A 19977-nucleotide genomic window follows, 5' to 3' on the forward strand; every position below is an offset into this window, starting at 1 on the left:
TCATCATGAACTTAACCCCCCCAAACTCTCCTGTTAGGCGCCTTTTGTTCTTACAGTGCTGATATGAATACTGTCACTGAACCCTACACTGATAAAGGAGGGTTCAGTACGTTTGTGAGTCCATGAGTGTCCACGGTAGGCTCACACAACAAAGTCGTGTCCTGCAACAGGGACACCAACGCAACGGAACCGGGCTGCTCYGTTTTCTCCTGGCAGAGCCCAAGCTCCAGGTCAGGCTGTTTKTCACACACCACCCTCTTCGCTTCTCTGTAGCCGCTCAGTCTGGACGCGATAGACCTCTTTGGTCTGCTCTTCTTCGGCTTCCTGCCCTCCGGGTCGTGGACCACACTGTGACGCTGGAGGCTTTGCTTCATGGTGAAAGCCCTCCCGCAGCCGTCACGAGTGCAGACGAAGGGGCGCAGGTTCTCGTGGAAGGAGCCGACGTGGCTCTGCAGGTTGAACATGGTGGTGTAGGAGCGGTCACAGCCCTCCCTGGGGCACTTGTAGACGACCCGGGTGTCGGCGTGGACGCGCTGGTGCTGCTGGAGGAACCAGGAGTCCCTGAACACTTTGTTGCAGTGTTCGCACGTTAGAACAACCCGGTGCTGCTCCTTCCTGTGCTTCAGTAAGTCCGTCCAGGTCTTCCCTGAGAACGGACAGCCCTCCTCCGYGCAGGGGTAACCTCTGTGGACCTTCTSGTGCCGCTTCAGCTTGCTGGGGTTGGAGAATCGCATATGGCAGCCCTCGTGGGCGCACTGGTAGGGTGGCAGTTGCGTGTGCTGCTCACACATATGGGCCCTCAACTGCTTGTTCTTCTTGAACTCCTGGCCGCAGCCCTGGACCGTGCAGGCGTATTTCTTCTGCTCGTGAGCGTGCGCGCGGCTGACGTGTCTGCTYMGGTTGGTGGTCGTGGTGAAAGCCTCCGCGCAGTCCTCCACGGAGCAGCGGAAGGGCTTCTCCCCGCTGTGGATGAGTTCATGCCGGGCACGGTGGTAAGGCGTGCAGAAGGACTTTCCGCAGCCCTCGTGTTGACACGAGTGTGGACGAAGTCCGGTGTGTTTACACAAGTGGGCGTCCAGTTTCCACTGTCTGTTGTAAGCAGCCGAGCAGTCCGGAAAAGAGCAGAAGAAGCGCTTGTGCGGCTCTGTTTTGGTTTCCATTTTCAAGTAATAGAAGGCGCCGGGGCTAGATACACGTTTCGCTGTCGGAAGGCGATATTTCCGGCAAAATTTGACGTAACATCCGTCCYAGCACGGAAATTACGTAGGACTCTGACGTTTGTTGTGTTTTCTTTTAGCTGTGTTGCTAAAACACAACTTGTAAGTATATTTTAATGTCTCAGGTGTACAATTACTCTCAGTATGAGTTTACTTAAAAATCAAAACCTACTTAGTGATGCGCTTAAGTTATTCTATGTTTATCTGACCTTTATATTTGCGTGCAAATAATACGCACGTTACAAAAGCAGCTAACTGCTGCTAACGTTGGCTTACTTTTACCTGGTTCTTAGATATTAATTGATTTATTGCGCTGRAAGTTATGCAGGTCTGGCGTTAGAGAGTGTGTGTAAACCCGCATGTCAGGGCTGCCTAGGCRTTACAGATTGAGAGTCTTTAGTGGTGGTATTACAAGCAGATATTTTAGCAAAAAGGCATAGTTAAAAAGAAAAATCTGTAAAATATAACACCATTAATATGGATCTAGATTTATATGAAACGGGTTGTAGTGTTAATACCATGACCTAGGAAATGCTTCACGGTTACAGGCTGAAAAGCCAAATAAAGCCTCAATTTAATTTAAAAGCCTATTTATAAGCTGAGCATGACGTTTTGTTGTTTGTAACGCAATTTACCTATTTTATGTTTAAAGGAACAAAGTGCTGATCTCCAGCTGTCACTATGGTAAGATGAATTGTTTATAATCCGCTTGTATCTGTATTGATCCATTTAACAAATTCTGTTAAAAACAAAACCCACTTCGAAGAAAACATTTAATCTTAATGGAAATGCTGRACTTGACATTGTTTTTTTCTTCTATGTCTATAAAGTTCACCATGTGTTAAAGTCTGTACTTAAYCTGCTATCTCCTAAATTTTTGAGTCTTTAAATAACGAGATAAGATGCTGTCCTCTTCATTTTTTAATTTTCTTTTTTTTAGAGCTTTGTCTGTTTCAGTATGAAATTTGCTCTCCTTTATTGACCCGCTTGTTCCCTGACAGGGTGAAAGAAAAGGAACCAACAAATACTACCCTCCGGACTTCGATCCAGCCAAGGTGAACGTCTGACCTGCCAGTTGTTGTCCAGACGTTTTAGTGCTCTACACTTACCTCTTTTGCCATTCTTTGCTTTTAGCATGGCTCCCTCAACGGCTACCATAAAACTCACGCCCTGCGGGAGAGGGCGAGGAAACTGTCCCAGGGCATCCTCATTATCAGGTCAGTACAACACCAAAAAAGGGAATTGATGTGGCAGTATTATCTTTTTTTTTTCTTTTTCTTTTTTTAATTTTCAGGACTTGTATGGTCAAGATTGAGATTACTTTATAGAGCCCCGTAGGAAAATTATTTTGCCCAAGCAGCACAAAAACAAAACACCTAAAATAAAAATAGAGTAAAAGTAATTACTAGAAAGTTCTAGATGTGCAATATACCACAAAGAGTTYAGTACAATCAGCCAGATCATTAGTTACCAACAGCTGTAGTAGTGTACTCTTGACCCAGCCATGACGAGTGAAGGGAGATTTACACTACGAGGATTTTCGCAAATCAGAAGATGTTTTAATTAATATATGTAACATTCAACCAGATTGTTTGATTTTTACCTGACTGTTTTTGTCTGTCAAGGTTTGAAATGCCCTACAACATCTGGTGTGATGGCTGCAAGAATCACATTGGCATGGGTAAGCTGAAGCTGAAGTGGAAAAATGAAAGCACAGTTATTCAATCAAGCGAAGCGTCTTTTTGTTTTTATAACCCAAACGATGTGTTTTGCAAAGGCGTGCGTTACAATGCMGAGAAGAAGAAAGTGGGGAACTACTACACCACGCCAATCTATAGGTAAAAAAAAARSMMCMRGSMWWAWTTWWWAARKTTWWTTTKRMMAAAAAAWWWKKTTTTTAAGTAATAAAAYAAGCTTCTTTCTGTTCTCACATGTAGGTTTAGGATGAAGTGTCATCTGTGCATCAACTACATCGAGATGCAGACGGATCCTGCGACTTGCGACTACGTGATTGTGAGCGGAGCGAGCAGGAAGGAGGAGCGCTGGGACATGGCTGAAAACGAGCAGATCCTCACCACAGGTAGAAGATTTGTCTTCACCAATAGTTTTGCTTCCATTGWCGCCTTTGCGTGTGTGTTTTGCCCAGTTGTGATTGGATCATTCTTATGTYCTCTCGGAGCAGAGCGGGAAGAGAAGGAAAAGCTGGAGACGGACGCCATGTACAAACTGGATCACGGCGGGAAAGACAAAGAGAAGCTTACAAAGGCTCTGCCRTCWCTGTCTGAAATCCAGGACTATCAGGCAGGCTGGAAGGACGACTTTCAGCTYAACAGCTCCCTCCGCAGGAAGTTCAGAGTAAGACRTTAGCTCTTTTACCTTCTCCTTAAACTAAATGCAAAAGATGTTAAGGATGAAAAAATATTTCTTGTACATATAACAGCAATGTAGATCTACATCTCTTTACCTATAAGTCCTATAGTCAGTATTCATTTCTGATTCACATTTCCATAACGCTCGGCTGATTTAGTCTGYAGAAATAAATTTTGTTTCATAAAAGATTCAGAATGTTATTTCTTTCCTGTCGTAAATCTATATGACATTTAARATAAAGTTAATAAGTGAAGTTTTTGTTTTTCTTGAAGTCATGACATTTAACCWAATTATTTATTCATTCGGTAAGCAATCATAAGGTAAACTTTGGTAAAGTCATTTTTTTAAGTGTTGCCTTTCAAACTTTCATATAGCAATTTTGCTTTTTCCCTCCCTTGTATCAATAATTGGCACAAGAACTCTGGAATTATTATGAAGCTAAATTTTACTTCCCATAAGTGTCCACTACAGATGTGTTTTTTTTTAGATGTGTTCCATTTTAAAATAAAATTTTTCTTTATTTGATGATTCAGGTAGAGAAGAAAGTTCTAGCCGAGCAGGAGGAGAAAGATAACGCTGTGAAGATGAGGGCAAACTTATCCATACCGCTGCTGCCTGAGAAAGAGGAGGACAAAAAACTGGCAGGACTACTAACGTACCAAACACCCGACTGTAAGTACCACRTACAGAGATATGCTCTCACTCTTTAAATAATTCACAGATATGTTTATAATTTATTATATCTTCAGTTTAAAACTTAAATTACCTGCTTGCCTAAATTCATTTTATGTCAACATTATAAACATCCTCATACATGTTGTACATCCAAAACTAGAACTTATTATCCACCAAATAATTCTGATACAGTTTTATAACTATATATAAAGCTTTTTGTTTCATGTGTATAAAAAAAATGGATGTAATCTAATGAGTAAAATGTTACTTTTCATTTTTATTTTTTTTTAAAGCTTATGAGGACAAACGGCACAGCAAGCGGAAAGAGATTGCCTCTCGTTCGTGGTTCAATACCTCCTCTCCAGCGGGGGGCGCTGCAGGCAGCCTGCTCCATAAGCTAAGCCTGCAGGGGAAAGAAGCAGCTGTGGCCAAAGCCCTGGGTTCCTCCCAGAGCCCGTTAATTCGCAGACGCTCCAACGGATCTGGGGCTAAAGCCGAACAGTGTGCCACCAGAACCCAGGGAACGTCTCAGCAGGAAGAACTGCTAACGCAGACAGAAAAAGCTCAAAGTGTAGGATCTCCACTAGGACTAGAGAAAAATCACACTAATTCCAATGAGCTGGTTGCCAAAATTGYAAAGGAAACATATCAAAGACTTATTGATACAGTGGACTGTGGGAAGGAGAAAGAAGAAAATAAAAGTACTGGAGGAATCACGTCACTGGTTGCCGACTACAGTGACTCAGATTCTGACTCTTGACTTCGATGTCGACTAATAACCTAAATGCTGCTTTTTCTGATTCCAGAAAAAATTTAAATGCTTATAAGAATTGAGTCAATCTGTTGTAGCATGTTGCAAAAGCAATACTAGTGTTTTGAGGTACAGTATGCTCTGGAATTATACTTTACATTTTTTTTTTGTCATCTGCTTAATGCATTTGTTATCAAATCAAAATGGATCTGTGATTGTTTTACATGTAATATCTGTCTGACAACAATTAAAATATTGTTCACTTTGGTTTCTCTCCTTGAAGTGCCGGCCCGTGTCATCTCTTTTTAAAACTGGCAATTTGCTTCACCATTTTATTTTTTGTTTAGGTCTATTAAAGTTTAAAATGACAATTTTCATTGTGAAACTGAACTTTGCTGTATTTTTCCAGCCAACAGACAAGTTTTTTCCATGATAGTTATGTTTCCTAGCAATTTTAATAAAGTTTAGATGAGCTGTGGATAAAATATGGAGTTGTCAGCTGTTTAAACAGTAATAAATGAGATATGTAATCTGATTAACTAAATTACGTGTAGGTGTTCAGAGGGGAATAGCAGAGCTAAATTTGACTTCAAGGCTGTAAAATATCTTCAAAATCTGAAGTTGTTTTTTTATCTCAGCACAATAACAATACATGTTGCCTTTTAATATAACCCCCACCCTCCTGCCCCCACAGTTAAATACGTTTTCTAAAAAACAAAAACAACATCCTGTTTGTAGTGGCAGAGTCATTTAGAACAGTAAAATAAAGAGTGTTTGTGTGTTTTTCTTCTTCTTTTCTGGTAACATGTGGGACTCTTTYATTTTCAGCCTGTCCTGGGACTCATAAACCAACAGTAAGAGTTGTGTTTAAACATGATGAAGATGTTTGAGTACGAGTCATTTGCATTTCCCTTGTTTTGTTTCGGAAACCACTGGATGTGTCGATAGAGAAACTAATCCGTTAAAATAAGTATTTTGTAATCTCTGAAATTTCTCTTTTCCACAGTGGACCTCTGACCCTTTGGCCAAGCTCAAAGGCTGCCCCTGGTTTGTTTTTCTGTTTGTTCACAATCGATCGGACACCCATGACCGCAACATCTCCATGACTGTATACTTGATCCCAGTCCACAGAAAYCTCTGAGAYGGTCAACATGTTTCCGTGGAGGCTGCAAAACATTTTATTTCTCCTTCTGTTCTGCAATTCTGATGGACAGATTTTTGGCGGCAACAGAAGACGGTGAGATTTGTATTCTATAGGAATTTCTGCTGTTCATATAATCAAAATTTGAATAGCTAACCAAAATKTTGTGTGTTGCAGCCTCTGGCCTAGCAGGTACAGTGTGTTTGAAGACATTAAGCTGTGTGAGTGGTTGCAACATTAACATCTACAAGCGTCAGGTAATATTTCTGATCTTTTTCTCCAGACCTATGACATTTGATAGTTACTTGGAGCTCCATGAGTAAGTAATCAAAGGTGGTATTATTGTAACACAAGATCTGTAATATCTGTACCAATAATTATTACAATAAATATATCAAAAACACTATGAAGCGATAAGGCTATGTTTGCAATATCGGATTAATATTCATGTTTGACCAGCCTCTTCCAGTTAAAAAGAGTTGCTTAATGCTTCAAAGTATTACAGGGTAGAACATATTGTTTGATGTAATAAAAACTAAATAAATTAATGTTTTTCAGACCACATTTGTACAGTACAACGTGTTCATCCCCCTCTCCCCATCATTCATTTGTGTCATGCCCGAAATGATTCTTTGTCCCATTTATTTGCAGTGTACCAAATGCAAAGAAAACCATCGATTCTTCACCAAGGTACTGTTACCTTAGAGCAAACAACCCAACAAATAAATAAACTTGTAACGCTAACACGATTCTGAGTCTCTTGTTTCTAATTCACACATTCTAATGTTTTGACATAATGCGAAAAATCTTTACAACAATTCTGGTAATCAGACGCAGTTGTAGTACGGTTAATTTTAATATCTTAGAATCTCATCAAAAAGTTGATATATTTCCGTAATAAAAAAATAGGGCTGGAATATTCATTGCAAATAGAGTAATGGACTATATTTCCAAAAAGTACTGGTGAGTTGTTTTCCCCCAGAAACCTACCAGCGGTCCACCGTGTTTTTGTTGTTAAAAAATGTTAAAAGTTACAAAAAATCGAAGGTGCACGAGAAGGTATCATAATTTGGAAATTTGGGCAGAACGTGCGCATCCTCACGTGCCCCAACTACAACGCTAGCTTAATCCATATTTACTGTTACTGGTGTAAAAAAAACAAAACATATTTAGAACAAGCAAACGACGCTTAGCCTGAGAATTTCTAGGGCACTATATTCGTGTTTGTGTTGAAAAACCTCATAAAAATGTTAATTTCATTTTTCATCAGTGGCACTTGTTGCCTGGCCGTCATTAAGCCGACGCGCTAATGTACCTGTCTAATGTTGCGGTGTTTTCCCCGAAGGTTCACTCTGGTGGCTCCCGACATCCTGAGGACCGACACCGAGGAAAACATCTACTTACAGGCAGACGGCTTGCCCACTCCGCTCATTGCCTCCATCGTCATCCAGGACTTCACCAAAAGCGTTATGCTCCTCCAGGAGACGGCCATACTCAATCAGGAAAATGGCTTCCATGTTCTCAAGAGCATAGAGGTGAAATATGTTGCAGTGTCCCTATAGTACACAGGATCTAACTAAATAAATACTGGCTCACATTGTTTTCCTTTAGCCACGTTTTGAAAGTTGTCAGCATAGTTTCTCTATAATGCCAAGCAAAATCAATGTAACACAATTTAAAACAGTTTCCACAAACAGTTACCAATTGTAAACCTTCTGGTTGTTGCAGCTTTCATCCGCGCTCTTGAATCGTGAGGAGAAAAAGAACAAGTTTGTTTATCTGCAAGTGAACTTTGGGAGTCATCACTCCATGGAGCGAGTGCTGATGGTGTCCTTTCATTCTGGCTACATCTTCGTCCAAACCGACAAACCCATCTACAAACCCGGAGACACCGGTGAGAACAGAACACATWAAAAAAAACAAATTCAAGAAACAGTCGAAGCATATTTGCAAGTGTGTAAGATGTTAGGTTGTGTGTGTACTAGAAACTAAATCTTTTATTTGCTCTCTTTTACCAGTTCGTTTCCGAGCTTTCGTGTCTTCTCTGTTCTTTAAGGCCTTGGACAGCTCCATCACTATAGACATTCAGGTAACGCCTTGTCAAACTTATCAACCATGAGATCCTACAGTCATTTAACACAAATATTGAACGTTGTGTGTTAGAATCCAGACGGGGTGGTGGTCAGTCAGATCTCCAGGACCCGACCCACTCAGGGCATCTACGCCGATTCCTTCCCTCTGTCTGACATCGTCAAGTAAGATGAGCGAGTTTGTTTGGCTTGCCTGCTCTACTCTGTTAAGGTCAATGTTCAGATTAAAAGAATAGACTYTTTTGTAGCATTGCAAAAAGATTTTAAAAATAAAAGAAAATCAGACATTACTTTTAAAGAAAGCTGAAGGTTTTCGTSGAAACCTGAGGTTTAACTCTTAAACCTTTTCCTTTTTATACKCAGAAGTCACCAGAAAGATAAAATAGAAAATCTTGATGTTTGTTGTTTTTTGCTACATTTMAATTAAKTAGACTTTTTGTCCATAGTTAATACATTSTGTTTGCCTTGAAAGTGGGAATAGTATGTCTATTTCTCTAAGGTCTGTCGTTGACATAAGGTCTGTTAGGTCAATGTTTCCATCTGTTTACCCAGCAGTGAAACTTTTCCGATTAGTTTCAGTTGYGGTCGGCATCTAGCCTCCTTTAAGTTGTGCAATATGGATAAATACAGTGGGGAACRTCTAGAAGGCAATAACTCGCTTTGGCAAAATGCATTTTAAGAAATGTAATCTTTTATTAAAGACAGTGAGAGCGGCAGTTTCTCTAACCTTTTCTAACCTTAAATTCCTCTTTAGTGTCTTTCACATCCATTTTTTTGTTTGATTTCCATTGATTTCAGTTTTCTAAACGTTGTTCTAGCTCTAGATCAGCRCTGTTCTGCGTAACATGTTCTACTGTCTTTCCCATTTTAACATATTATACTTCAGGCTCAACAAAATTGGAAATTAATGATCATCACTGATTAAAAGTTTCTTGACATTATAACCAGATTATAAAGGTATTTTGATTAAAGCAGTAGTTTCCTCATGTTTATCACATCAGATTTGCGATCGGATGGAAACCAGCTGTTTTCACAAAACTATCACCGTTTAAATTCTATTTAGTTTATAAATTATTAAACTGTTTTTTCAACCTAAGGAMATTTTTTCCTTCGATTTTACAGACTTTCTGTAATGTGTCTGTGTTACAGTGAAGGAACATGGCTGTTGACGGCAAAGTTTGACCAATGGCAGCAGAACGCTTTCACCTCCCGTTTCGAGGTGAAGAAATATGGTAAGGGAAGTAAATTTGACAAAGTTTGACAACATTCATCATGGTTATATGTGCTGTACTCTTCTAGAATCTTAATCTATGTTGTTTCCTTGATGTTCTACTAGAAATGATCCAGAAATCTTAAACTTTAGATTTGAATATTTACTGAAATCCTCTGACRGTTTTAGGAAACGATGTCATTTGGACCCCACAGGTTTTTTACTCTGTGCGCAATTCGGTTGGGTCGCACTGACGCCGGTTTTTTTTTTCTGTGTCGTTTCTGAAACCGATGGTCTGATGGGACAACCTCCCGTTACATTTGCCTCACTCCTCCTTAGCATTGTGATACCGCAGGAAAGTTGATTTTGTAAGTTTTTTAATAGATTTTTTAGCAATGGTACCTTCTCCAAAGAAAATAGCTAATCCTTCATTATGACATATGAATCATTTAAGCATAAGAAAGGTGCCTACAGTAAGTAATGTCACATAGAATAGAATAGAAATATTCTTTATTGACCCATAATGGGGACATTCAAGTGTAACARCAATGTAGAGGTGTGTATAGGCACACACAAATATTAAAAGTGGGAAATTTATATATAAAAAAAAAACAAAAAAAAAGAATATACTGTGCAACATTATAACATTAAAATACCATGCAGTTACCAGAAATAGGGATGTGCCACTGAGTAAGATTATTTTTTTAAATGTACATAATGTGCATTTGTATTTGTGCAGTGAAAAAGCAACAGACGTTTTACAATATATGAAAAATAAAAACAGTAGAAAACAAATGTGCARTACCACTGGAAACGTTGGTAAAAATGAGTAAAACTGCRCAAATACCAGCATTAGTGTAAAAACWTATTGACTCTRTTGGGAGGAGTGATGATTATAGAGTCTGACTTCTGTATTAACTTTAAGTTATGGATACGTAAGGCAAGACATCTTAAAATAAATACACAAATGTCTGAGGTTAAATCCATGGGATGTAACTTAGGTTTTGTGTAGGTCATATTTTCAAACAGCTGACCTGTAATTGTTTTGTGTTCAAGTTCTCCCTGCCTTCAACGTTACACTGACCCCTAGAAAGCCCTTCCTCAGCCTGGATGACAAYGAACTGGTTGTAGAAATTTCTGCAAGGTTGGTCGCGCTCAAACCTCATTGGCTCTCTGGCCAATCTAACAGGAAAGCAAGACAATGACTGTGAGCCAAACAACCGATTTGTGACTGAATTTCAGGTACTTGTTCGGGGAGCCGGTTCAGGGGACGGCTTACGTTGTGTTCGGAGTGAAACTCAACCAGGAGATGACRAGGTTACCTGCCGTGAAGCAGGTGTCGGATGTAAGTTTGTCCTGCCGCGGTCAGTTTTTGAAGTTACACGTGTGTATTTTTATTCTCTGTGGTTGAAATATTTTCCTTTTTGTAAAATATTTCAAAAGGAAAATATTATTTTCACATTAGTTGAGCRGTCTGATGTGAAAATAATGAACATGTCACMGAAACACAAAGTTGGTACAGTTTTTTATCTACACAGAAATTGGCACAGGAAGTTGATCAGTTATGAACAACTGATTGAATAATATTAAAAGAATTGAGTTAAACGGTGATAAAGTCATAATACTACAAGAATAAGGTTGTAGTGTTACGAGAATAGTCGTAATATTGCRACTTTATTCACGTAGTGTAGCTTTATTCTTGTAATACTATGAATTTATTCTCATTTTATGAYGCCTTTATTCTCTTATTAATTTATTCTTTTGATAGCATGACTTTATTTTCGTAATTTTTATTATTWTTTTTTCTTACAATGGCCCTAATACTCTGTTGGATGTAGAAGAAAGTATTTATGGCCTAACAGATAAAGAACTGGGAGAGCTTAGCGATTCTTTATTTGTTTTTTGCCACACCTCTAGAGGGCGCTCACACACCATTACAGTTTAAACCTATACCTCTGTATTAAAAAAACCCATAAATATAACATCCCACCTGTTTAGATGTTGATATGGGTGTTTTCTTGCACATTTTCTTCATATTTCTCACCAATTTGAGATCTTATCTCCACCATGAAATGAAATGCAGGTGTTTAAAGTCCAAAGCAACTCAAGACTTTTAGTTCACTAGAGAAAACCTTCTGAAGGTGATGTGTTAGTTTTTATGAAGTTAATGCTTTAGAAATGTAGAAATTCAGTGTTTTTCTCCTCCTCATGCCTGCAGCTGGATGGAGGAACCGTCACTCTGAGCATGCAGGAGCTCAGGAGAGCTTACCCCAACATCAGGAGCTTAGTGGGAAACTCTGTTTACGTGAAAGCATCTGTGGTCACCAAGACGGGTAAGAAAACAACYTGCTGGTTTGATGTTTATCTCCACCATAACTGGATGTAAAGATCGGTTTTCATTTTAGATTTATTTTTGAAACGGTTTTGATAACATTTTGATTATTTCCATTGCAACCTACACAGTGTTGTTTGTTGCTTCGAGGCCCAAACTTTCCAGGATGTTGCAATCCGACCCGAGCTTATCGAGATCTCTGGTGTTATCAGAGCAAGTCTGTCGCATAGTTTAAGGTCGGACRTGTATCCACTGCATTTAGCCTTCTGGGAAAGAGAAAACTTTTTTAATAATCAAGTTAGATGTGTTAGTTCTTTATTGGTCTTTGTCAGTAACAAATGCTGCCCTTTATTCAAGTGAAGGTTCACAAAACAGCCAAGTTAATCAGCGCTTTACAAATTGCCTGGAAAAATCAATTAAGGGGAAGCTGAATGTCCTAATTGCAAAGTTAGCAAAAATGCTACGGCACTAAACAAAACATTAACTCCACTATTAGCTATTAGCTGTAGTGTTAGTATTAGTGTTAGCGGWATTGTGTTTCTACCACTGAAATCACTTTGTGCCAAAAGTTCAGATTACCTCACAATGCAGATGGAGATTAAAATAAAAAACATTTCTATTAAATGTTGCACCTGTACTAGTACTCATGCCCATTTTACTTTTTCAAGGTCTGATAATGTTACAATAATACATTTTTATCTGTTTTGTGAGGATTTTATKAACTACACCATCACAAGTTCTAAATAATTTTAAAGTAGAAGGAAACATATGTACGGTTTAGACTTTTAAAACATATCTGAGGAGTTTGGTGTGAATTTGCACGTTTTAGAGTTTACCTTCTCTGCCATTTTCCAATTCTCCCCTCAGCTCAGATGAATTGGCAGGAGGGACTTTGTGAACTTGAATTTTCATTATTATGTGTTGCTCTGTTTAATCACACTCCAGTACTTTAGTTTGTTATAGTATGAATAATATATTTGAAAGACAAGGTGAGTTAATGAAGTTCGGTTTCATGTTTAATGGCTAAACGTTGCTTTTTGTGTGACTCAGTTTCTCACCTTTTCAGGCAGTGATCTGGTCGAGGCAGAAAAATCTGGGATTAAAATCGTAGAGTCCCCATATGTCTTATCTTTTAAAGACGTGCCAAAGTTCTTCAAACCAGGAATACCGTTAGACCTAACAGTAAGGACCATCTAATGTGTTTTTGCTGTACCTCAAATAGTTCTTTAGCTTTGACTAACAATAAAATCCTAACAGCATTCATAAACTCTTCCAGATTCAGGTGAGCCAGCACGACGGCTCCCCAGCCCGAAACGTTTTGGTCAAGCTGACTCATCTGGACGCACCACTGACCATCTCATCAGGCACCGCCAGAGTCAGCATCAACATGCCCAACGTACAAAGTACTCAAACGCTCACTGTGAGTATATAGGTGCATGGTAATATAGCATTAGAACGGATAAATGCTGCTGGGAAAGTCAGTTTCTTCCAACTAAATCAAGTTGTTTGATGGTGAAGTCGTATCTCCCAATCAGAGACCTTGAAAAAAATGATTCACGCAGTATTACCTCTGTTAGATCATGGCAGCACGTCGTATGCTGGGCTACGTAAACGGTCAAAACGCAGCAGCTCGTCTGCTGCGTTTTGACATATCTCCAGAACATATCTCCGGTTCTGGCTTGATTTTCAGATTTTAAAAGATTTAGTCCAATTACTTCTCTGCAGTCGTCTGAACATCCACACAAGAGCTCTTCAATCAACCAACCAGTTTCTCTGAGGTGTTCCTAAGTTAAAATTCAGAGGTGCAATTTGTGCTCCTCAACTTTGGAAGGTGTTTCCTATTCATGTCTGCTGAGGCTGTTGACACTTTTAAATCTTTGCTCCACAGACCCATTTTTATTCTGATTCCAGTCAGAGTTTAAAAATCTCTTATTCTGAGAGGTTATGGGAGTGTATTTGTCCTCCTCTTGTTCTTACTGTTGTATCTTGCTTCACTTTATTGAATTGCACAGTACTCTCTCTGTTGTTTTTATGTGCTATGTAAATAAATTGACATTATGAAAACTCAGAATTTAGAAACTTTTTGCATATCTGCACACATTTCACACTCCCACCAATGTTTGTGTAAAAGACCTCTATCGTCTGGACTTTTTGCTTTCCAGGCTGAGACGGCACAGGCTGACCTGAAACCGGAACAGCAGGCCAAGCAGCAGATTACRCTTCAGCCTTACAGGACCAGCGGGGGGCAGCAAAACTACCTGTACATCTCCACGGGAACCAACAAAGTGTCTGTAGGAGACAGACTATCGCTGCAGTTCTCCATCTCTTTATCTGACCCGTCACACAGAGAGTTCATCAAACACATCACCTATCTGGTGAGAACAAGCAAAATGTTACAACAAGTAGTACGACAATCAGGAGTAGGCTGAAACGATTAAATAATGATGAAATAATCGTCAGCTAAATTAGTAATTGATTAATCGATAACTGGAGAACACAGACTAAAACAAAATGYCATATGCTAGAAAACAGTAACTATAGTCAGAGCAGTAATGAAGCCAAAACTGTAAAAGAACAAAACAAAACTATACATTTTGCATTTAAGATAGAAACACYTCTGTGTGTGAGTATGTTTTAGTCAAAACTCCTGGCAAAGTGGCAAAGTTTTATCTARACCTGGTTCAAATAAAATGTTGAATTATTTTTTATAAATTCATATTGTAACATATTTCTAATAGTTTATTGAAAAGTTTGAAGTGGTTAAATTAAAACTATAACTCTATGTGTCATTTTTTGTTATCCGATTAATCGGTTAATCTTCAGAAAAATTGATTGAACAATCATTTACAATTGTTAGCTCCAATCTTAATCGGGAGTCAAATCTACTAGAATTAAACTATKTAATATTTTTCCCCAAACCCCTGCAGGTGCTGAATAAGGGTAAAATTGTGAGCGCTGCACGWCAGGACGTGACGGGCCAGCTGGTGACCAGCGTTGGGTTGTGGGTCACGGCGGATATGATGCCGTCGTTTCGGGTGGTGGCGTTCTTCACCATTCCCTGGTCGGGGCTGGAGGAGCTGGTTTCGGACTCGGTCTGGATCGACGTGGTGGACGGCTGTGTTGGAGGGGTGAGTGTTAAGCTCCTTCTCTGAGCCAACAGGTTCTGTTTGAATGCTTTGGATTCACGTAGAGCAGGGATGTCAAAGTCAAATACACAGAGGGCCAAAAAAACAAATTTGCTACAAGCCGAGGGCCGGACTGGTTTAATGTTTATTAAAACATATTGAAATGATTGTACATAGCCTATTGAACCAAGACCTAACACAGTGTATATTATTTAACGATTAAATGAATAAAGCAATATTTTGTTATGGCTCTGTCAGTAACTTCAAGGGAAAACATTTTTCAAGAGGCAAACGGCAACAAATTTAATTGTTTTTAAAAACAAAATATGTTTCTTAATATCAAGATAAATGCATAAATCAAAGTGCATGCATTATAAACTGAAAATGCATTACTGTGCTGCTCTATGATCCTACCGATCACTGCTTTCAAATAGTAAAGTAAAAAAATAAATCAAATCAGTTGTATTCTTTCWCATGGCTCTTATCTGCAATTTTACCTGAATCCATTCAACTGAAAAATAAATACAAAAAAATAAAATAAAATACAAAAATATATGGCACACAGACAAAACAATACTTCATTCAAAGAAAAATCACGTCTTGTAGAAACAAATGTAAAAATTTAACTGAAACTTATAAACTGAAAATACGTTACTGCTCTGTGATGCTCACTTGTCTGAGGCTGAGCCTGATACTTGGAGGTGTCTCATCTTTTGTACAAGTTCATCAATGTTCGGGGTGAGGCTCTGAGCTGATGAATAATGAAGCCGTTTGGGCGCGCTGTAGTCACTTCGCGGGCTACCGTTGCATTATGGGAAATGTAGTGTTTGCAGGCAAAACACGAGCGGGCGGCTCTGGCTTGCGGGCCGGTTCTCATAGTAATTAAATATCATTCAGGGGGCCATAGATAATTGATTTGCGGGCCGGATGTGGCCCGCGGGCCTTGACTTTGACATATGTGACGTAGAGAATAAAAGTAAAAAATAAGATGTAGTTTGGTTATTTTGTGTGGTTTTATATGCATTTCATTAACAAACTGAGACTTTAAAATGTCAATTTAAAGAGAAATTGAACCRTTAGATGCAGGAATCTGCATCTAATGGTTCAGCAACTATGGACTGTATTTAAATAGCAGAAAGTACAGAACTATATATAGCTATATTTAAAGTTGTCTTGTTCCTTGTATTTTTGTGCAGCTGAAAGTTTCAACAGACTCTGTACAGCGTCACTACATACCCGGGAAAAACTTCAACTTCCAGATCCGAGGGGACCCGGGGGCAAAGGTCAGCCTGGTGGCTGTGGACAATTCTGTGTATCTCCTCAACGGGGAGCGACTCACACAGAGAAAGGCATGTCTTTATTTTATTYGCTTATTAAATCTRGGGAAGGAAGGGATGTACATGTGTACATTTAATATGCTGTAATGTTACAAGTCAGTATRTTATAATAAAATGGTTTTTGGTCTATGTAGCCTTAGCCTTTTTCTTAACCGARTCCTGTGCTCAGCTSTGGGACGTGGTGGAGCACGGAGACATCGGCTGCACCAGAGGGGGAGGGCGAGACGCCAAAGGAGTCTTTACAGATGCCGGACTTCTTTACTTCTCAAGCGGCGGAGTCAAAACCGACACCAGGCAGAGTAATTCGCACACACCGGTTCCGTTATCAAATCGGAAGAATTATYGCTCAAAATTGTTTGGAACTGATTCAGCTTAGAGTTTTTTTTTGTTTTACCATAAGAGCCAACAAGTTTAGTAAGATTTGAGAGCAGTTTTACCTCAAAAATGCATCTTAAAGTGCTGGGAAGAAGTACCCTGCCATGGAGACATTGCTTCTTTCTTGTTACTATTATTTTTATCTATTAAGAATAAAACTTGACCTTCATTGAAATAACTGGTAAATAAAAGTAGCTGCTCTTCTCTTCTACCTAAGAGAGCATATAATGATATATTTACTAGTCGTGGGACAAGATTCAAATTTGCAATCAAATTCATTGATTGCAAATATATTATTAGCAATAATATATCAGAAATCATTTGTGTAGCTTCTTTGAAAGAATCCCTCTTTATAAATGTGGACTATGGATGCTGACATTAGCATTAGGTAGGTCTGAGCTAATCAACAACATGTTTTMCATTGAGATGCTACTCTAGGCTTGAATGGTTTCGTAATAAGCTAACTCCTTTTTGCACGACTTGCACAGAACAGTTGTCATTCCCAGAGTCCCATCATTTTTTGAAGCAAAATTAACCTCAGTGGGCCAAGAGAAGCGGCTTTGTCGTCCATCGATGCCGATTGTGCATCAGATTTACTGGTGTACCAGAAAAACACAAAAAACAAAGTTCCGATTCAGGACTTTTGCATGACAAACATGTCAAAGTCCTGGTCCTATGTTTTTCTGAAAGTGAAGCACAGTTACTAAAACACATAAAACAACAACACTGCGCACATTTTCAAAAAATATTCCTTCTTTYCATCTCCAACATTTCCCATTTCAGCCCTGCAGTGTCCAGGCAGTACCAGAAGGAGGCGCTCTGCTGAACTCATGCAACGTAAAGCAAGGCTGGGTGAGTATCWAGATGTTGAGATTTGATTTCAGTTCTTTTTTAAGATAAAATACACAATACTGGCGATTTTGTTAAAAACAGCAAAATATGATTTTTTTCAAATTTGTGGCATCTGTATGAGACGGACAAAATCAAGCTCCTTCACCTCCTCCCTGAGCTACTAGTGCCATTTGCAAAAATTCACTACTCACTGTCAAAAACAGCCAATCAGAGCCAGGAGGAAGGTCTTGGTGCTGTCAGTCACGCTCATGTATGCGCCGCTAAACATGCTAATGGCGGAGAAACAACTTATCATTCCAGGAAAACCATTTATCCGCCGTCATCGGTGGCTGTGCTAACTAGCCTTAGCATTCTTGGCCGGCTATGTTGTGATGAACTAGCTCTAGCGTAATATAYGAGAGTGATTGCCAGCGCTAAGACCCGCCTCCTATCTCTGATTGGTTGTGTGAAACTGAGTGACATATTTCTGCAGTTTGTATTGGGAGCACTGGGGGAAGGAGTTAGATTTTTTTTCACAGATTACTTGTCTTATACTCTCACAACATAATGACAGTTTGAACAAATATGTAAAAAGACATGTATATGTATTTTTATCAAAAGTTAAATACAGCAGCTTTAAAGCAGTTGGTAAACCTCAATATCTGTGACCTTGATAGAACAGTTTGTCCAAATTCTGCCAGAACCTCCTCCAATTTCAACATTTTGAAACTAAAGCAGCTCCTATTATGGAAATGTCACGGTGAYCGCACCAACAACAGGTTCTGATGTCCCTACTTGTTCCCTTCCTTCATTTCAGAGAGTCACTATAAGGAGAAGCTACAGCAGCGCTGCTGCAAAGACGGCCTGAGGGCCATTAAAATGCCGTACTCCTGCACCCGCCGCTCCCTCTACATYACCGAGGGCCCGGAGTGCATCCTGGCTTTYCGCTACTGCTGCGCCACCTACAGGGACCAAGTGTTCAGCACGGAGATCCCTACCACTCCTCCACCCCTGACCACCCCTCCCCCCACCACTCTTCCACCCCTGGCCACCTTTCCCCTGAACACCCATCACATAGCGGCGCCTATTTCTGACCGTCATTTTGACAGAGTGGTGCTCAATTCAAGAGTATTTGTTTCACGGGGTACGTACGCAACCTCAACTTTTTGTTTTCTTTTAATTTTTTCTTTTTTTTTTTGCTTGTGTAGTTGGTTTGTGGGAAAAACTGCCAAACTGATTACACATTACCATCTTCTGTAAGGTCACATTGGTGTTAAAGGTCACACATTATGATAATCTCAGCAAAAAAAAGTGTTAATACATGATAAAAGTGTTGAATTATATTATATGAGTGTTTTTCTTTTTATGATGATGATAACTTTTTCATGAAAAARAACAGTAGACACCTTCTCCAACTATGCAAATGTCCTTTGTGTGCAGGTRTTGGGTTTTTTCTAACAAGTACAAATTCTGAATTCCTTTGGCAGAATCGAGCAAAGTGAAGTCCGCTTTTGTGATGTCTGCTCCTATGCCCATTCCTCTAGGGTTTCCTGAGTCGGAAACCCTGGAGGACAACGAAGAGGAAGAGGAGTGGGAGTACATGGATGAGACTCAGGTATATCTGCGGTCCAAGTTCTTCGAGTCCTGGTTGTGGATGGATGTGAGCCTGCCGAGCGAGACGGACAGAGACGGGTGAGCGAACCGATGAGAGCAGCTGCTACGTCCGAGCAGATGATCTCATCATTTCACACTGAACTGCCCCTTCTTTTGATTACATTTGTACAGAAGCTCATAGGCGGTTGGGACAAAATCTAGTGTGAAAAATTTGGGCAGAAATTTCTAATRTAAAACAAAAACAATGTTTGAGATCAAGATAGACGGCAATGCTGGACACACAACGAAATATATTTCCATTTATTTTGGTTTGCCTGTTTTCCAGCAATACCAACTTTTTTTTCTTCCTTTCTGTTTCTCTCTTTCTCAGCTTTCTGAACRTAATGAAACTGTGAATGTGATCAACAGGTTTGCTTTGAAAAACATGGACAGTGCTTTACCTGACAGCATCACAGAGTGGGGAGTTTTGGCCATCAGTGCATCACATCAAACAGGTAGAGCAGACTTTTCGACTGATGTATTAATCATTACTTAAATTYCCCCCTGCTACATGACTAAACATGCAGTTGTTGCTTAAATTMTAACTGTCTTTGGCTTTAAAGTACAGTAAGTATTTGTAYATTTAGGCAAATGAAGGTGTAAAGGCAGACCAAATTGTCAAGACGTCACAAAAGCCCATTAGACGGTACAAATCCAAGCAGCAGTGGAAGYACAACGTCTCCTCAGAWACTCATCGCTGATCTCTGTGTGACTGTAGGTTTCTGTGTGGCGGAGCCRTACAATTTCAAAACCTGGAAGCATTTMTTTGTCGACCTCAAGCTCCCGTACTCTGTGGCAAGGAACGAACAGTTGGAGATCAAAGCCGTCATCCACAACTACGGCTACGATGAGATGCATGTGAGAGGATCC

At 39.6% G+C, this 19977-nt stretch overlaps 3 protein-coding genes across 4 annotated transcripts in view; 2 read left to right on the forward strand and 1 right to left on the reverse strand.

The window, feature by feature from the left end:
• Window positions 1-6: 6 nt before the first annotated feature.
• On the reverse strand, window positions 7-1251 carry LOC103473222 (transcription factor IIIA-like). The gene has a single exon (XM_008423316.2). It carries the CDS (start codon window positions 1158-1160, stop codon window positions 84-86), a length of 1077 nt encoding a protein of 358 aa, XP_008421538.1. The 5' UTR covers window positions 1161-1251; the 3' UTR covers window positions 7-83.
• yju2b (YJU2 splicing factor homolog B) lies at window positions 160-5295 on the forward strand. Of its 2 annotated transcripts, none has more exons than XM_008423522.2 (10): window positions 160-230; window positions 1870-1901; window positions 2219-2272; window positions 2352-2434; window positions 2843-2898; window positions 2995-3055; window positions 3155-3297; window positions 3400-3572; window positions 4121-4259; window positions 4556-5295. In XM_008423522.2, exons 2-10 carry the CDS (start codon window positions 1899-1901, stop codon window positions 5020-5022), a joined length of 1179 nt encoding a protein of 392 aa, XP_008421744.1. In that variant the 5' UTR covers window positions 160-230; window positions 1870-1898; the 3' UTR covers window positions 5023-5295. The 2 variants fall into 2 exon arrangements, with proteins under 2 accessions (XP_008421744.1, XP_008421656.1); XM_008423434.2 differs by lacking the exon at window positions 160-230 and adding an exon at window positions 1238-1319.
• An 800-nt stretch (window positions 5296-6095) lies between these two features.
• Window positions 6096-19977, forward strand: part of c3b.1 (complement component c3b, tandem duplicate 1) — a 28195-nt gene continuing 14313 nt past the window's right edge. Inside the window, exons 1-23 of the mRNA XM_008405347.2 lie at window positions 6096-6250; window positions 6332-6346; window positions 6438-6473; window positions 6806-6844; window positions 7500-7689; window positions 7883-8048; window positions 8173-8243; window positions 8318-8409; window positions 9394-9476; window positions 10511-10598; window positions 10697-10799; window positions 11673-11787; window positions 12853-12968; window positions 13063-13206; window positions 13949-14161; window positions 14714-14914; window positions 16108-16260; window positions 16418-16547; window positions 17407-17475; window positions 18272-18598; window positions 18999-19146; window positions 19477-19562; window positions 19826-19965. Coding sequence (XP_008403569.1) covers window positions 6165-6250; window positions 6332-6346; window positions 6438-6473; window positions 6806-6844; window positions 7500-7689; window positions 7883-8048; window positions 8173-8243; window positions 8318-8409; window positions 9394-9476; window positions 10511-10598; window positions 10697-10799; window positions 11673-11787; window positions 12853-12968; window positions 13063-13206; window positions 13949-14161; window positions 14714-14914; window positions 16108-16260; window positions 16418-16547; window positions 17407-17475; window positions 18272-18598; window positions 18999-19146; window positions 19477-19562; window positions 19826-19965 — 2811 coding nt within the window. The 5' untranslated portion in view covers window positions 6096-6164. The remainder of the gene's footprint in view (window positions 6251-6331; window positions 6347-6437; window positions 6474-6805; window positions 6845-7499; window positions 7690-7882; window positions 8049-8172; window positions 8244-8317; window positions 8410-9393; window positions 9477-10510; window positions 10599-10696; window positions 10800-11672; window positions 11788-12852; window positions 12969-13062; window positions 13207-13948; window positions 14162-14713; window positions 14915-16107; window positions 16261-16417; window positions 16548-17406; window positions 17476-18271; window positions 18599-18998; window positions 19147-19476; window positions 19563-19825; window positions 19966-19977) is intronic.

Source organism: Poecilia reticulata, linkage group LG1, assembly GCF_000633615.1.
Source record: "Poecilia reticulata strain Guanapo linkage group LG1, Guppy_female_1.0+MT, whole genome shotgun sequence".
In the NCBI taxonomy this organism is placed as follows: Eukaryota; Metazoa; Chordata; class Actinopteri; order Cyprinodontiformes; family Poeciliidae; genus Poecilia; species Poecilia reticulata.